At 43.7% G+C, this 17,927-nt stretch overlaps 2 protein-coding genes across 2 annotated transcripts in view; one reads left to right on the top strand and one right to left on the bottom strand.

The window, feature by feature from the left end:
* The first annotated feature begins 1,236 nt into the window (after positions 1–1,236).
* Positions 1,237–3,882, top strand: upp2 (uridine phosphorylase 2). The gene is made up of 8 exons (XM_042071529.1): positions 1,237–1,395; positions 1,488–1,557; positions 1,748–1,862; positions 1,973–2,131; positions 2,375–2,489; positions 2,772–2,981; positions 3,080–3,226; positions 3,419–3,882. The coding sequence occupies exons 2-8, from the start codon at positions 1,505–1,507 to the stop codon at positions 3,556–3,558; spliced, it is 939 nt and encodes a 312-aa protein (XP_041927463.1). The 5' UTR covers positions 1,237–1,395; positions 1,488–1,504; the 3' UTR covers positions 3,559–3,882.
* A 3,668-nt stretch (positions 3,883–7,550) lies between these two features.
* Positions 7,551–17,927, bottom strand: part of LOC121692660 (coiled-coil domain-containing protein 148-like) — a 40,493-nt gene continuing 30,116 nt past the window's right edge. The window contains 5 exon segments of the mRNA XM_042071422.1: positions 7,551–8,017; positions 12,438–12,575; positions 13,552–13,669; positions 15,008–15,126; positions 17,039–17,179. Of these exon segments, the coding sequence (XP_041927356.1) occupies positions 7,871–8,017; positions 12,438–12,575; positions 13,552–13,669; positions 15,008–15,126; positions 17,039–17,179 (663 nt within the window). The 3' untranslated portion in view covers positions 7,551–7,870.

Below are 17,927 nucleotides of genomic sequence, written 5' to 3' on the forward strand. Positions count from 1 at the left end.
AAAAGAAGTGCGAAGTTTCGCCCTGACTGGTAAGAAAAATGTGGGTGATTGAACAGCACCACATTCACATCCATGGCACCTAACTCCCAACTTCCCAGACGCAGGGCTGCCCTATGTGCTCTTAATATGTGTATGCTCCTGGTGAGCTCAATGCTCCTAGTGTGTGTGTGTGTGTATAGGTGTACACTACAAGTCAAGATGTGTTGTTATGTTGTGCTATTAAAATCACATTGAAAACCCGAAAGTACTGATCTAGCAACTTTAATGTATTGACTTGGTGTGGTATTTTGTTTTGTCAGGGTTCTGAGAAGTGTGTCATATGACAATGTTAAATTGTAGACCTGTTTTCCCGGTAACATTATGTACTCGGCCCTTAACTTAAAGCTGCATCTCTTCGATTTTATGGTGCTGTACATTTAAACTTGGAGAGATTTTCTCATATTTTACTTTACTACTCTGTTCTGTGTAACCAAAAGTTCTCTTGTAAATGAGGAAGACACACTTGTCCATAAATGATGCAGATGTAAATTTGGAGACTTTTTACTCTGAAGTCACACTTAAAAGTACATAAGTACTACACACTCATACACACTTACAAACTTACATAATCATGCCGTAGTTATTGCCATCTGGGCATAGTCTATGTATGTCACATGGCCTGAAAGGTGAGGACAATCTGAACTAATACCCCCACCCACCCCATGTAAACGAACACAACTGATACTCTGCATTTCCCAAACATGCAATATGTTAATAGCAATCTTGAATTGCATGCCAACATTTTTATGTAGGCCTACTAGTGGTCTTTAAAGTCCTGGCAAACATGTGCTACGTGATATGACCAACTATTCACAATAAAAGTAATATCATGACACATTGCATGTTTGCTTGTGTGTACTTTTTTGATGATGACACATAATCTGAATAATCGGGGAGTTATCACACCACAAAGTTACATAATACTCATGAACAATAATGTCACACTTTGAGATTTCAGTACTGTATCTTTTTTTTTTTTACATGTAGACAGCATTTAGCACGTACCTCACTGCACTGTTTTGAAAGATTAAGAAGAGCAGTTTGTTTGCTGTGACATTCTGTCAGCCTGGAGAGCTGATGTGTCTAAGGGGAGTTGACCGTGGGGGCAGGGGAAGTGAGTCACAGGATACGACACCAGAACACCTCCCCATGCAACCAATCACTCCAACGAGGGGGGTCACCGGTTCAAGTGTATATCAACAGTCAGGGACAGATCTTTTTATTTCCCCTTAGCTACAGAGGTGGCAAGAACTCTTAAGAAACTCTTAAGAAACTTGGAGAGCGATAATTTGGAGAAATAACTCACTTTAACTACCTGTCTACGCCATCAAGAACATTTATCCTCCCATTTCCAAGGTAGGTTCAATGTTAAGTTGAAGTTCTAAAATGTCAGATTTCACATTACTTACTTTAGAGTGTGTGTGTGAACTTATGTTTTTGTTTCACAGCACAGAAAACTGTAACCATGGCGCCCATTTTAATAAATTGCATGGGGACGGAGCAGGAGGATTATATCAAGTGAGTTATTTGTGTATAATGAGGAATCAAGTCTTTAATTTACCAGCTAGAAAGTTAATGTACATCTGTAGGAAGAGCGCTTTAATAACATTACTTGCTATGTAATGGAAAAAGGCATATTAAAATATACATTCACTCAAACCTCATCTAAGTGACTAAACTCTTGTGATTCTTGTTATTGCTCCCACAGACCACAGATACATGTGAAGAATCCCCACTTGGACTTAATGGAGGAAGACATCCTGTACCATTTCAACCTGGGGACCAAGACCCACAACCTGCCTGAGATGTTTGGGGATGTCAAGGTTTGTGAGAATTTTTGGCTCATGATACCAAGCCCATCACAGCCTTTATCTATCTGGACCAAAACTGGAGACTTATCTGATTTGTATTCTCTCTTGTGCACTCCCTGTAGTTTGTATGTGTTGGAGGAAGTGCCAATCGCATGAGAGCTTTTGCTAAGTTCATGCACCAGGAGCTAGGCTTGCCTGGGGACACGGATGAGATTACTGATATCTGTGAGGGGACAGACCGCTATTCCATGTACAAAGTTGGGCCTGTGTTGTCTATCAGCGTAAGTTGCACAACACAGCCGTTTCCCCCATATAGACAAAGGTTTGCACAAGCTCAGTTAGGTCAGAGAATCATTGCTGTTTCAGTGTTTACATATTGCATAACAAATTATATAACGTTACATGCTCTGCCATAAAACCAGTGAGGAGCTATAACTACACCATTTCCCTTACTTCTCTGAAGCATCCCATAGTTTACATTGAATGACACTGGATGCTAATTGTTTTCCCTTCTCTCTGTTTAGCATGGCATGGGAGTACCCTCCATCTCCATCATGCTCCATGAGCTCATCAAGCTGCTCCATCACGCAAGCTGCCGTGACGTCAACATCTTCCGTATTGGCACCTCAGGAGGAATTGGTAGGTTCTGACACACATCCTCATCCGCTTCCTGATCTTTAAGTGGCCTTGCAAGAGCCAGACCTGGTTCTTAAGCAGACCTTATCTTAGGCATCTCAGGAAGACACACACTTTTGGGAAAATAGATGTTGTCAATACTAAAATGTAGTTGGTAAAATGCAGTAGTGGAAATCTACTTGAAGGTTCCAAATAGTTGGTATATTACGGTGTGTGTGATTATATTGTATATGCAGTCTCTAAGTTTAATAGCCACCAACGCTATGTATTTTTCTCTCATGAAAGGTCTGGCCCCAGGAACAGTGGTGGTCACAGACAAAGCCGTGGACAGCTTCTTCAGGCCCCAATTTGACCAGGTGGTCCTGGGGAAGGTGATTGTCAGGAGCACAGAGCTGGACGCGGATCTGGCAGATGAGCTACTGCAGTACTCCAGGGAGATGCCTGATCTGCCCACCGTCATCGGGAACACCATGTGCACCTACGATTTCTATGAAGGTATTGATTTCTAATGACCGCCTGCTTATGGCACTTGAAATGAAGACACCAGAGGGGTGGGTGACTGACCGGTGTCGTGTGTCCTCTCCCACGCTCAGGTCAGGGTCGGCTGGACGGAGCTCTGTGCTCCTTCACCACCGAGGAGAAGCTGGAGTACCTGAGGAAAGCCTACGATGCTGGTGTCAGGAATATTGAGATGGAGTCCACTGTGTTCGCTGCCATGTGTCGTGTATGCAACCTTAAAGGTACTACACTCACTCATCCTCATACATTATATGAGACATCTAGCAGGGCGACCAAAGTCACTTACGAGCAAGCTCATATAGCTGACTTGCCAATTGAATCTGAATCTGTAGATGAACCATGTTACCAGTAGCAACCTTTACTAGTTTACTAGTTCACCCCCCCCTTGATGATGCCTTGTTGTTTTTCTGCAGCTGCTGTGGTGTGCGTGACTCTGTTGAACCGCTTCGACGGAGACCAGATCTCCACACCCCACGAGGTGCTGGTGGAGTACCAGCAGAGGCCCCAGTGCCTAGTCGCCCAGTTCATCAAGAAGACTCTGGGCCTGATCTAAATGCCGCCCACCCAGGCCACAAGCCTGATCTGTGTATATGTACAAAAGTGTTAATAGTTATTTAAAAGGGATGCTGATTAAATATACTGTTGGAAGGATATACTTATATACTTATACTTCCGTGGCACTTGGAAAAGTGACTTTCAAAGTGGTACTTTAGACACTGAATAACAAACAATATATCTGTTAAATCTAATAATTAGTTATCCATCGTTCCTTTTTTGCTCTTTGGTGTAGAGTATGGTTGCAATGCTTGTTGTGGAGGGTTTAAGACTCCTATAAATGTGTATAGGGGCGGTGGTAGTGTAGTGTTAAGGAGCTGGGTTAGCGTGCAGTAGCCTGAAAGTTGTCGGTTCAATTCCCGGCTTCCACCGTTGTGCCCTTGAGCAAGGCACTTAACCCCAAGTTGCTCCGGGGACAATGTGATCCCTTGTAATATAGCTGACATATGTAAGTCACTTTGGTCAAGAAGTGTCTGCTAAATGTAATGTAATGTAAGATAGATAGATAGATACTTTATTGATCCCCAAGGGGAAATTCAGGCTATTCAGGTATGTTATGTGTATTAGGAGTACCATTCATGTTTTGTTACCTAGTTGTAAATGTTGCAAATATGTTTCCATGATTTGATGCATCATTTCAATGTGTACATTTATATGTTGTTTTTACTTGCTGCTTTTTAAATACACCCTTGACGAAACTATATCATTGTATTGTGTAGTATGTTTGTGTGTGTGTGTGTGTGTGTGTAAACGTAAATTTGGTTATTAAATTTAGATTAAAATTAAGGGTTACACTTTACTTGATAGTATCGACATAAGAGTGACATGACACTGACATGAACGTGTCATAAACATTTATGACATAACATTTCTGTTATTAAGTGTCATTCGGTTTTTGTCAAAACAAGTTAGGTTTAGGGTTAGAGTTAGGATTAGGATTAGGGTTAGGGACCCTGTGTCAAGTAAAGTGTTACCAAATTAAGATTAAAAAGTGATAACTTGTGAAGGCCTTCCATGCAATGATCAGACTGGAAGACAACAGACAGGAGGCAAATTCAATGTCTTTTGAGACGGTGAAATTTGAGGGCCTGGATATAGTATATATATATGTGTGTGTGTGTGTGTGTGTGTGTGTGTGTGTGTGTATTAAAGTAAATTGTTTATTTTTGCGCAGCAAGCTTACAGTTTTTCTCAATTGCTTTGACCTGCTTAAGGAAACTGGGATCCACTTGGTCTTCATGAACACTTTCTTTGCACAGCAGAAGTCATTTAAAAACCCCAAACTCTATTGGTTTTCCCATGCTAAACAAAAGGAAAACATCTTTTCACAGGTGGTATAGATTCCTTGCATAAGTCTGAATCTCTTGATACACCTGTGTGAAACTCCTTTGCACAATTCTTTAATTAGCAATCATTCATTATCCATAAGAGATGTATGTTCTGTGTTGCTATTTGCAATAGGCTATCGGATCTAATGCACATTTAGACTACTGTATTGCCTATTTAGTGAAGAAAACAGTACAAAAGGTGTTTACTGTAAGTCTATTTCGATGAAAAATGACTAGTAGTTCAATGAAATTTGTCTTGCCTAGGTGTTTAGGTCTTATATGTAAATGACAGTTACATCTTGGGAGGAATTCATTTTTTTTTTAATTCAGTACATTTTTCACGTCTTTCCACAATTTTTCCTGATTCCTGAAAAATTAGAAAGAAATAGACATAGCAAAAATGCTCATTTTGAGAACTAGATTTTGCATTTTGTTGTCCAGTGTGTAATGATTGATTGAAATCACACAGTGATTTGACGACAGGATGTGTTGTTTGAAGGCAAGATTTGCTTTTACTGTGTTTTTTTTAAGTGTTTTGAGAGAGTGACAGCCTTTTGCAAGTAAAATGTGTCCTTTTGGCCAGAGTGCTTTTGTTCAGACATGGGTGTTTTGAAAGTCTGTTTTGAAAATGTGATGTCAGAGTTGACACAGGTATCAAAACGATCGAGAAAAACTGTAAAAGGGGATGCATTTCTAGACTTTTGCATAAGGCCTTCCATGTAATGCTATAGGGCTGGGAGATATCAAACTGGAGACAAACAAATTCAAGGTCTCTTGAGATGTGATATTTGAGTTACTGAAAAGTACAAGAATGTTCTGTTAACTATTGCCTGAAATCAATGATAATTGCACTGATAAGAATGTGTCTTTTACAGCCAAGTCATTAAGCTATATTTGTCTTCACATGTAAACACCAGGAGGCTGTGACTGCTTTTTAAACGACCAAAAAGCTTGTTTAAGGAGAATCTATTGTGCTTAAATAATAATGCAGGAACCATGTCTCAGACTTAGCAGATAAAAGCAGATGTGATGACATAAAGCCATAATGAAGAAAATGAAATCAATATATTAAAGCCAATTAATTTCACAAGCACTATTCGGAAGTGTCAAGCAGAGAAGTAGACCTGTGTGGGAGCTGACTAGGTGCTCTGCCAGCTCTTGTTGGCCCAGGGGTGCTCTACGTACCCCACTGTGCCACGGAAATGCATTAGGCGTGTGCGTGTTGTTTGCCAGATCATGCAGGAACCAGTGGCATTTATTGCCTGCTGAAGTCCCCGTTTCTGCTCTTTTGCTCTGCAGTTTGAGCGATCATTTCCATGGATACGGTGTTTGTAGCCATGGAAATGCTTAACCCCCACCAAGACTATATTTTGTCATCTATCCTCAAGAACAAATATTTATTCTCAACATATACACAGGATTTCAGATTATTATGGTTACAGTTACAAAGATGCATTTACAATTTTGCATTTCATAGTGTTAATGTAATAGGTTTAAGTATTCATGAAAAGTGCCATGACAATGCAGAATTAAAGAATGAAAACATCCTCATTAGGTCCTGCACTTGCAGTTAGGAGGTTTATTTCAGGAGCACTAAACTCAAATCTGGAAGAGATGAGTCTGAAAATAGCTCACAGCATTAAGTAGTGTCTATATCTAGTAGGCCTATTTGCTCTTGCTATTCCAGCTACACAGTGCTCATCTCCTGACCCTCCATTACCCTGGAATCATCACTGGCTTCATCAGGGGACTCATTACATCTCCCATTGCATCATTTAGCAGATGCTTCAAACCCAAGCTCGGCTGGACAGTCAATGACATCACCAAGCTTTTATTGCCCAATTTTCTTTTCGAGGGCCAAATTATCTCTATAGCCAGCAAGAGGCAAAGAAGATGGAGCCGACACGCATGCACAGACGAGATGAAAATCTGTTACATGACTCAATGACCTTGTGTCCCGTTGTAGGTCTAGTGACAGCACTTTGGATTTCACATGGTTGGGAAAATCAGAGCAAAGAGCTGAGTCGTGAGCAGCTCCCTGATTATTAATCTGAGGATGCGCTCGTGGCTTTGAGTCAGCGCTGTCAAGTGCTCTCTTCTGCCGAGAGAGAAAAACCAGCACGCACCACTAGCAGGTTAATGGATTTTACTGGAGCTGCAAGCACTTCAGTAAATAAGAGACCCCAACACAACACACACCTGCGTGGGCTGGTCTTCCTCTCTGCCCCCTCTCCCTTCTCTCCCTGGCTCCTTACCAGTGTTCTGGAGATCAGACTTAATAGGAGCTGAGTGTATTCCTGCTTACTCACAAGTACCCAGAAGTCGCATGTCTATTCTGTTTTTTTATGGCCTGGCTGCAGTGTCCTTTGCCAAGCCAAACAGTAAAGAGCCCTATGAGTTACTGTTAAAGAGCATTGTGACCGTGTAACTTTCCCTAACAGTAAAAGTCCCCAAGAGATATGAGGGCACACTCATTTCAGAAGATCACTTTAAACTCTTTCATACAGAATCAATATTTTATTTGTTCTGATAACAATTTTGAAATACTGCCGCAGAATAATTTCTGGAGGGCTCTACCCATGGGAATACTCATTATAGGCTGAAAATTGCCTGCAATCTTATCTTATCTTTTATCTACTGATTCAATAACAATTCTGAGGCCATCTTTTGTTCAATTATTTCTAGACAGTTCCACCCTAGGACTGTGGGTTGAAAAATGCTCATAGTCATGTTGTTAGTTTTGTTCCTGTGCCTATGTGAATCATTAACAAGTCAGCCGTCTAGATGTTTCAGAACTGAGGTCATCACAGGGGTTGCGGCAGAGAACATTCAGATTATGATCTGTGTGTTTATGTGTACATGTGTGCACATGTGTGTGTGTGTGCGTGTGCGTGTGTGTGTGTTTATGAGCGTGTCTGTGTGTGCAGGCGCATTTGGTGGTCTGTGTACGTCTGTGCGTATATGTGTGGGTGGATACTAATGTCAGGATTTGAAGGCTGTGGACTGCGTGTCCCGTCTTGGTGGTCTCGGGGGCTGGACTGTGGATAAGAGCTCCTTGGCGTAGGGCGTGCTGTGCAGGCCTGCTTGGCGGAGGGCCTGTTCGATCCTCACTCTGGGATCAGACACAATCTGCATGGGTGAAGCAGACACAGTCAATCTACCTGCTCACTGTTTCTCTCCACTCCTCTCCTCCCCCCCCCCCCCCCACTTATAGTGATCGATACGTTTGTCTGAGTAAGCAGCACACAGTTCATACAGCATCTCATGTCAGGCGCTGGCTACAGCCCACGCAGCCTATTACTTTAGATTAGAACTTGTAGTCCAGTATAGCTATCATTGAACGGACCTCATGTGGTATCACTGAAAAGTTTCCACACTATAAACAAAATTCATATCATATCATATTGTGGTATTATTTTTCTATAGGTTTCTCATTTATTTAAATGTTTAGTTTAACTATGCATATGTACTATGAGAATATGGTGCCCTTCATTCTTCTGTGTCCCTGAAGCCTCCCTCTGTGGAAAGTTTCAGAGTGTGAGAAGACTGTTTGTTGTAGGGTGTCTGATTGTCTTCACCCCCAATGACACAAACATAGCCTAGGCCAGGGGTCATCATATGGAGGGCTACTCATTTGAAACAAATAGACCCTCGCCCCTCTTTGCGAGGGTAATCCTCCTACATAATATGTGATTTTTTACATTTAAATGATCAATATTAGGTGGCTACAAGCCTTTATATATTAAGCAAGTGTATTTTCATCTGATTCTTCAATACTTTAATTTTCAAAGTTTGCATGGGAAATCTATCTAATTTTTTTAAACAATAAAGATACAACCTTTTTGTGCAATGAATAATTTAGGTTACAAGTTTAAGCATTACCCATCATTAAGAATTCAGAAGCTGTTATGATTTCAATTCGGTCAATTCCATTTTAACATTTCAATAGCAATCACCAACACCACCCTAACTAATGCAGAGGCCTTTTACAGTTATTTCACATCAGAAATCTCTCCATGATCTGACAAAAAAGGCTGTTTTTCACCAGGTAATGCACAGCCCTATTTCGTATTTCCTAAGATTTTTAGTGCTATAGCTACACCAGGCAGTACAGAGGAGAAAAGGCCTGTGAGCAGAAGCAATTGTTTTCTGTCCTTGAACAAATCATGCACGAACCCTATGGCACGAACACGGAATGGCCACAGAACTTTTGCAAATATATGCTTCCATTGGCAGGTGAGCACCTACCAGGTGAGCAAGCTTTTATTTTCTTTTACTCTCTATGCGTGCGAACAGCGTGTATGCGCTTTGCTTCCGTTCTTGCTTAAAGAATGAATGGGAAAGGGATTTGGATCCAAAGGCTAAAATTTAACCCAGCTACAATTTGTATGGTATGACTAATATCAAGTTAATGTTACAAATATGTGGCTTTGTATATTCTTAAAATGGTTCTGGTCTACAATTTAGAACTTCACAAAAAACTTCACAATGGAGGATGTTTTTAGAACGTGATCTGCAGGCGACTTGTTGGCTATTTTTAGAAGGTGCGCTGCGGGCGTCTCATAGTCGTCCAGCGGGCTACCTGTCCTAGGCCATTCGAAGGCCATTAGGCCTGATCTCTGTTATCATTGGTGGGGGAGGTATCTTGTGATTTTCCATGTGTGTGTGTTAAGTGTATAAGAATTGTCTTGGGCTTGTTACTTTGACATTTCATGTGGGTAACATGCTCCCGGTATCGAGAATAAAGCTGCAGTCTCACACCAGTTGTCTTGGATTAATATTGAACACAATATCATATCATATCATATCATATCATCAGCAGCATTCATTCAGGGTGTATTTTAGAGGGCCAATTCACTCCATCTGCACTATTAGACAGGACTTAAGATTAAAGACAATGACAGTAACATAAGGCAAATTTCCCAAACAACAAAAGGGGAAGAGCTCTTTATGCCATTCTAAGACATTTATGTTTGGGACAATCAGGTGACTGACTATGTAGAAGTTTCATAGAGGCTAACATAAATGACATGATGCAGGCATGTTTGTACACATCGACTTGCTACACATCCCTCGTTCCCACATAGAGCAAAGACATGCGCCCCTCTTATGAAACATCCTGCTGATTAGGTATAGTTAATGTGTACCAACTCATTGTTTGGCCTTGAGAGTAGATGAGTAAAGGATTCCTGTATGATGCTCATCCTTCCCTTCCCTTCCCAAACATTGTTGTAGGGCCTTCGTCAAATTGTGGAGGTCTCTCAAAACCGTTTACTTAAAAATGTCCACAGAGATGACTGTTTATACAGAGATTGTTTATCAAACAGATGTCAAGGATGAGTATCAGATGTGCAAGCTCCTGAACTTGTCTATGTCTATGAACTTGTGTGCATCCATGTGTGTGTGTGTGTGTGAGTGTGTGTGAGTGTGTGTGTGAGTCAGGGCTCCGAACCGGTTCAAGGAACGAAAACGAAAACCGAAAACGAACGGAATTTTACGGAATTTTACGAGGAGCAGAAACGGAAACGAAAACAAAATGATCTTCAACTGTTCCGGAACAGAAACGTTATTCTGAAATCCACAAAACCGGTTAATAACGTTTTTTTTTGTTCTCTATATATTTTATAAAATTTCACAAAAGCATATCCTATGTCAGGGAGACTATTTCCGGTTGTGCGAAAAACAAGCCCGCATCTACACTGTTAATGTGAGCTAACAAGCCGCTATGTAGCCAACTACTGTACAAATAATAATTTGATTTCTGCAGTTTGAAAAAAAAAAAAAAAAAAAGAATAAATGGACCTTTGTTCCAAATGTGTATATTTTGTCTTGCTGTTGTAATGTAACCTATCCGTCTGCCACTTCGGATCTTAGGCCAGCTCGTAGCGTAGGCTACTGAAACTGATTTGGAAATTGTTTGTAGCCTATGCGTAATAGCCTATTTTGCCTGTCCACGCCTTGTTGTTTTTAAAGTCTGGATTTGAAATGTTTGCGCAATTGTAGCCTATTCTATGTAGAAGAGTTAAACGGGAAATATGAGATAGGCCTTGTCAGCAACAGACAGGTTCGTTTATAAACAGGGTTGGAATTATAGCGCAAGCCTTTGAAGATCTCCATATGGATAAAACTTAGGCTACAATCAGGTAAGGAGTTTAGCACGTATCCAGAAATATTTTTGATAAGAAATTATTTATAGGCATAGGTTAGGCCTACAGTAAGTCTGGCTATGGGATGGATAGCCCATCTGAATGTTTTTGGATGCTGCCTGTGATTTATTATTTTTGGGCATAGCTACGGTAGGCTAAATCAAGGGGAAATAATGAGTAGGGGAGAGCCGGGACAGTTGAAACACTTTTTAATTAAACGTAATTTACATAGCGATCGTACCACACAGAAAGCTAATATTTGGTCACCTACATCTAACCTAACCTACATCTGTCCTCTGTCAAATACAGATGCATTTTCAGCTTTGAACAAAACCGTTATCATGAATGGTACTCCCAAAAGTTTTTATTTTAGATATATTGTTGCAGGGCTATACGTCTTTGTGCATGTCTGTTAACAACTCATTGCCATCATCATGAAGCGTGTATGCAGCGGTTTTTGAAATATCTAATATCTAATAGAAGTGGATGATTCTGCCATGTTTATAGCTAGAACGGTAAGCTTTCCCATTTATATCATGTTTATATTGTTGAAAATGTCGTTTCACTAGGTTTTTAGGTGGGTTAGGCCAATGCACATCCAAATAAGTAGGCTTAACGACCCACCGGCCGTCAGTCTCCATAGGATAACATGGGGAAACTCAACCCCCTATCTGGTGGGCCCAAATTTATTTTCATCTTCCTAAAACTGTTTTTCTATGTCTTACCTCCATAAATAATTGTTTAAACACACCTATTTGTGCATTTAATTAAAATACATGGAGTTACAGCCTGGTCAATCGTCCCGACACAGACATATGTCACTACAGCTTGATTTGCTTTCCATGTAAACAAGCATGCGATATGAAAGTCTGGGATTGTGGAGAACACTAAATGGTCTACTGAATAAGCATTACGTCAAACCTTTAAATGAAAAACACTCATTGATAATCGAAAAAATGTAACCACTAATTAAGTTTACTTTTGCGCATCAAAACTCGTTTATCACTCCGTGATAAAATGACATAGCAGGAAGATATTTGGCTGATAGAAGGAGGTTAACATGCTCTATGTTTTGACCGAAGGACGTCTGTCTATCATCATCACACTCGGAGAAAACTGGATTGTTTCATTCGTCCCGTGTTTCAATCGTCCCGGCTCTCCCCTACGTCTAATCTAAGGTAAAGTCCACAAAAATAGACTTGATAGGCCCGCCAAACACTGCCGGAACTTTAAGAACGAACGATATTTTGCGTTCCGAACCGGTTCAGGACCGATATGTTTGTGGCGGAACGCATGCAAGAACGAAAACGTTAAACATAGGCCTACCTGAACCGTTCGGAACGGAACGTTTGAAAAATAATTTCGTTTTCAAGCCCTGGTGTGAGTGTACATGTGTGCATCACCTGTGTATCCGTGTAAGTGTTCAGGTAGTAGAGGGGTCTTTGGAGCACAAACTCTTCATCTGCTAGTTGCTGTCGCCTCTTTGAAGCCTTTGTATCTCCCATCATCCTCTCTGGGTCAGGATCAGCCACTACAGCCACCTACAGAGAGTGAGAGAGAGAGAGAAAAAGAGAGAGAGAGAGAGAGAGAGAGAGAGAGAGAAAAAGAGAGAGAGAGAGAGAGAGAGAGAGAGAGAGAAAATGAGAGGTTTTCTAAAGAGGCTTAAGCATGGTGCTAATTAAAAAGTTTTGCTTCAGGGAAATGAGTACGGAAATAAGCCAGCTACACCATTACATACGCCCAGCAGGGGGCGGTAGTGCTATGAAATGAACGCAGCACCTGAGTCGACATTGGTGGAATGCGACCATTCTAGTGCAGTGCTTTAAATGACAGAGGCAATCTGATGATGGGACAGATAAAACGACTGACTTCTAATGGAGGAACAGACAGTGCAGTCAAGGTGAGGAGAGAGACTGACGTAAGCTGCCCACATGACTGAAGGAAATAGGGAAGGGGAGAGACGGGTAGATATTGAGAATGAAAGGCGGTGTGTGTGTGTGTGTGTGTGTGTGTATTTTTTGTATGTATGTACAGTATGTGAATGAGCATGATCATGATTGAGACACTGAGTGAATGAGTGCAACGATCGATTAAGTGAGAGAAATTGTGAGTGAGTGAGTGAGTGAGTGATTGTGAATGAGTGAGAAAGTAAATGATTTTGAGTGAGTGGGTAAAGGTGAGTTAATGGGTGATTGAGAGTAAGTTAGTGATGGTGAGTGAGTGCTTTTGAGTGAGTGAGTGTGAGTGATTGATAGTGAGTGAGTGAGTGAGTGAGTGAGTTGGTGATTGTGAGTGAGTGAGTGAGTGAGTGAGTGAGTGAGTTGGTGATTGTGAGTGAGTGAGTGAGTGAGTGAGTGAGTTGGTTAGTGAATGTGAGTGAGTGATTTTGAGTGGGTTAGTGATTGTGAGTGAGTGGGTTAGTGATTGTGAGTTAGTGATTGTGAGTGAGTGAGTGAGTGAGTGAGTGAGTGCGTGAGTGAGTGTGTGAGTGAGTGAGTGAGTAGCAGAAAAAGAGACCTGGTTGCGCAGGGCTTGTAGCCGCTCCTCTCTCTCCTCCTCTTCCTTGAGTTTCTGCAGAGCCTGCGCCTCCTTGTCCTCTCTGCGCTGCTCCAGCAGCTCTCCGCGAAACTGCACCCTGTGAGAGAGCCAGTCAGAGACCAAAGCAAACAGAGAGAGCGAGAGACGCATCAGCAGTGCATGCACACATACCAGCACGTACATTATCTCACCCATAGCACCGCACTGTAGTTTATCATGCACACATACCAGCACAGTACAGTATCTTATCCCAGCACGTACATTATCTCACCCATAGCACCGCACTGTAGTTTATCATGCCGCGGCTTGACATACAGAAAACCACACACGAGCCCCACAAGCTCATCTATTCCTGACAAAAAAAAATACACTCATGACCCTCAACACATAGATATACAAACACACACACACACACACACACACACACACACAAACACACACACACACACAAAGGTTATCCTTCTTCTCCCCTACACCCTCTGACTCTCTCTCCTCTCCACTGACTCTCCCACCCTCCCTCCCTCCCTCCGTTGCTCTCTCTCTCCCTCACTCTCTCTCTCTCCCCAAACTTTGCGTGCTGCACTCTCAGCAGTGGTGGCTGCAGGTCCTGCACCTGGCCCGTGACTGATAACAATGCACCCCCCGCTGACTGAGCCCTGAGCGCTGAGCCGCGGCACCGGCCATCATTAGACCCGCCTCAGAGTCACACGATCCCTCGGCTGCAGAGAGAGACGCACGTCCGGGGCTCGAAGTGGACTAATTCATTTGACATGTGGGTTGGGAGATAAGGGCTCGCCTCGGGCTCTGCTGACATGGCGGCGAGGCGTGCACGCGTGGTGATTATGGGATGTCAGCGCTGCAAAGTCATCCGTGTAACGTCAGAGCGTGTGAAATGAGCATGGACGCACATGGAAGCACGTGTGCAACTTCACGGCTGGCAGTATTTGCTCCCACTGGTGGCTGGGGAGATTGGGATTTGGGGAAACTCGGGAATTTTCCAAAGCGGATCTTTCCCTGCCTTATGCTCTCTATCCCTATCCCGCAAATGTGCAAACACACCAAACGCACACACCGCCCGTATGACATGCCGTCTGTGCACATGAATCTGCACAAGCACTAGGGTTGAGTCTGAGAGTAGTGCGTTAGAGCTGGTGTGTTGTTTGCTGCCCGGCTCACTGCAGCAGAGGGCGTGCTGGTGTGACAGGGAAGCTACACCAGGCGTGTAACTGAAGCGTTCCGTTCGCGACGCATAAAAATACATTTTAGAAGAATGGTCTATTTTTTTCGAACGTACACGCTGCTATCACGTATGGTGTAGGTACTTCCATTGATTACAGCGGAAGCTAATTGTTGCAGCAGACGCAAAGCTTCAGTTACGTGCCTGGTGTAGCTCAGCCCTGAGGAGGTGACTCCTGCAAGGGAGGAGGAGGCTCACCTCTCCCGGTCTCTCCTGGCCTGCTCCTCCATAGCGCTCCTGAGCACGCGCAGCCTCTCCTCGTCCCTCCGCTGCACCACCTCCCTCCTCCGGCTCAGCTCCGCGTAGAACTGCTTCACCTGAAAGAGGCAGCGAGACAAGGGGACCAGTGAGCCAGTGGGGGTGTATACTATGTTTGCTTTGTTCAAAGCATATGTGTGTGAATATGTGTGTGCCTGTGTGTGTGGGGTACCGTTTGTGTGTGTGTGTGTGTGTGTGTGTGTGTGTGTGTGTGTGTGTGTGTGTGTGTGTGTGTGTGTGTGTGTGTGTGTACTGTATGTGTGTGTGTATGGTAGTGGTAGTGTGTGTGTGTGGTAGTGTGTGTGTGTGTGTGTGTGTGTGTGTTAGTGTGTGTGTGTGTTTGTGCGTGTGTGTGTGTTAGTGTGTGTGTGTGTGTGTGTGTGTGTGTGTGTGTGTGTGTGTTAGAGTGTGTGTGTGTGTGTGTTAGTATGTGTTAGTGTAGAGTCATTCTTTGAAGTGAGCACGCTTTATGTTCCTTTGTTGTATCCTATAGATTCTATAGAAGACAGATGAGAAGCAGAGAAAATGGCTGATGACTTAAGTACTTCCACAGAGAATGTTTAATTCTCACATTGTTTCAAAGCAAAAGTTACCCCTAACAGCCAGGCTACACACAGCTGATACTGCAACAATTAGCCTCAACTATAATCAATGGAACTGTACCAGACACCAGCCGTGAGAGCGGTGCGCGCATCTAAAAAAAAAGACCAATCTATTTTCTATACTAGCATATTTTCACTCTCTGTGAACAGAACGTTTCAGTTACCCACCCAGTGCAGCCTGTCTGTGACAACAGACACACTTGAGCTGGCCTTTTAGTTCTTGGGAGAGTTTGAGTTTTTGCTAACACTGCGTACAACAATCTGGAAATGTCTTGTCGAGTCATCACCAAGTACATCCACTCATAACTATGGCATTGCCAGTGGCATCATTGAGACAGGAGTTCAATGGATTTAGACATAATGGATGAAAAAATAAGAGATGGCATTAAGAATAAGACGGCAGACGTTCATGGCAAGGGGTGTGATGAGAGGGAGGGACAGATCGTGACTAGCGCCGCCTCTCGCACGCCCATCATGTCCTATTGTCCTATTGATTCTCTGTGTGGCAGGAAAACAAATCTGTTTGGGGAGAAAAATGAGATAATGCTTCATTATGTCGGCACGATGACCAGGCAGAAGTGTGTGTAATCCATTAGCACCTAAACGGCATCGTTAATCAGTGATTTCCCCGACTCAGTTTGGGGGCACCGCCCACTGGAAAGCTCTCCGAGGGGGACTTCATTACCGAAATCAGCAAAGAGGAACTGAGGGGGTCAGGGCTATCAACCCCACCTCCGCACACACAAACACACACACACACACACACACACACACACACACACACACACACACACACACACACACCTCACGCGCTCTCACATGCTCACACACCCAACACAAACACAGGTGGTTGAGGAAGCACCTCAACAGCCCAGTGAACCATTCATCACGCTAATGATGGAGAGCACACGGGGAACTTCTGCTTCTGCACTCATCCTCCACTGCTGCTCTTCTGCATCCCTCCATCCTGTCCTCCACACACACCTTATTCTACACTCTCATGGGCATTAACCAGGCAGAGAAGAGTAGGAGAGAGAAAGAGAGAGAGAGAGAGAGAGAGAGAGACAGAGAGAGAGAGAGAGAGCGCTTATTCTAAACTGTTATGAACAGAGAGAGAGAAAGGGAGACAGGAGGAGGCATACAGAGAAGAGTAGGATAGAGAGAAAGAGAGAAAGTGCAGAGAGAGAGAGAGAGAGAGAAGAGATAGATAGATAGATACTTTATTGATCCCCAGGGGAAATTCAAGAAAGTGCAGAGCGAGAGAGAGAGAGAGAGCAAGTGCAGAGAAGAGTAGGAATGATGAAGTGAGAGAGAGAGGGCATAGGAGAGTAGGAATGATGAAGTGAGAGAGAGAGGGCATAGGAGGTACCTGCTCCTTCTGCCGTGTCCTCTTGGCCGACTCCTGCTCCTGCTGTCTCCTCAGCCTCTCCTCCTCCTCCTCGCGCCTCCGCTCTGCTATGGCTGCCTCCAGCTGAGCCACCTCCTCCTGATAGGCTCGCCACTGCTGCAGCTAAACACACACACACACACACACACACACACATGCACAAACACACACATGAACAAACACACCCACACACACACACACACATGCACAAACACACCCACACACACACACACAAAGACATGTTTCTGTGAGTCTGCTGTAACACTGTATCTTGGTGCATGGGTGTGGACACACCAGTGCCTAACGAGGGCCCGCACACTCACGCTTACACTTACACCCCCACCTACACACACACCCACCTACACACACCCCCGCCTACACACACACCCGCCTACACACACCCCCACCTACACACACCCCCACCTACACACACACCCACCTACACACACACACACCTACACACAGGCAAACACACACACACCCACTGGCTCCACACAATCAGCGGTGCAGCCTTTCCTCCTCGTTCCACTGGCGCTGACTGACAGGCCTGTTCAGCTGGAGGCTCCCAGGCGCCCGCTGAGCGCTCAAGTGTTGCATTCCAAACAGGCGGACAGATTTACAGATCCATCAGCCCAGCCCAGAGCAGCCCAGCCCAGCCCAGAGCAGCCCAGCCTGCCATAGGCCCAGACAACCCCCCCCCCCCCTACCCACCCAAACCCAAACCCAAACCCTCTCCCACAGCACGGGTAAGGCATTAACTCCGTCCATCCATCGTACATTAGTGCCCACTGCCGCCCCGTCAATCCAATCAGCCCAGGCAGGGGAATAAAGGCCCCGTTCCGCTTGTTTGCAAAGAGCTTATGAACACCTT

The sequence above is a fragment of the Alosa sapidissima genome, chromosome 2 (genome assembly GCF_018492685.1).
Source record: "Alosa sapidissima isolate fAloSap1 chromosome 2, fAloSap1.pri, whole genome shotgun sequence".
Taxonomy (NCBI): domain Eukaryota; kingdom Metazoa; phylum Chordata; class Actinopteri; order Clupeiformes; family Clupeidae; genus Alosa; species Alosa sapidissima.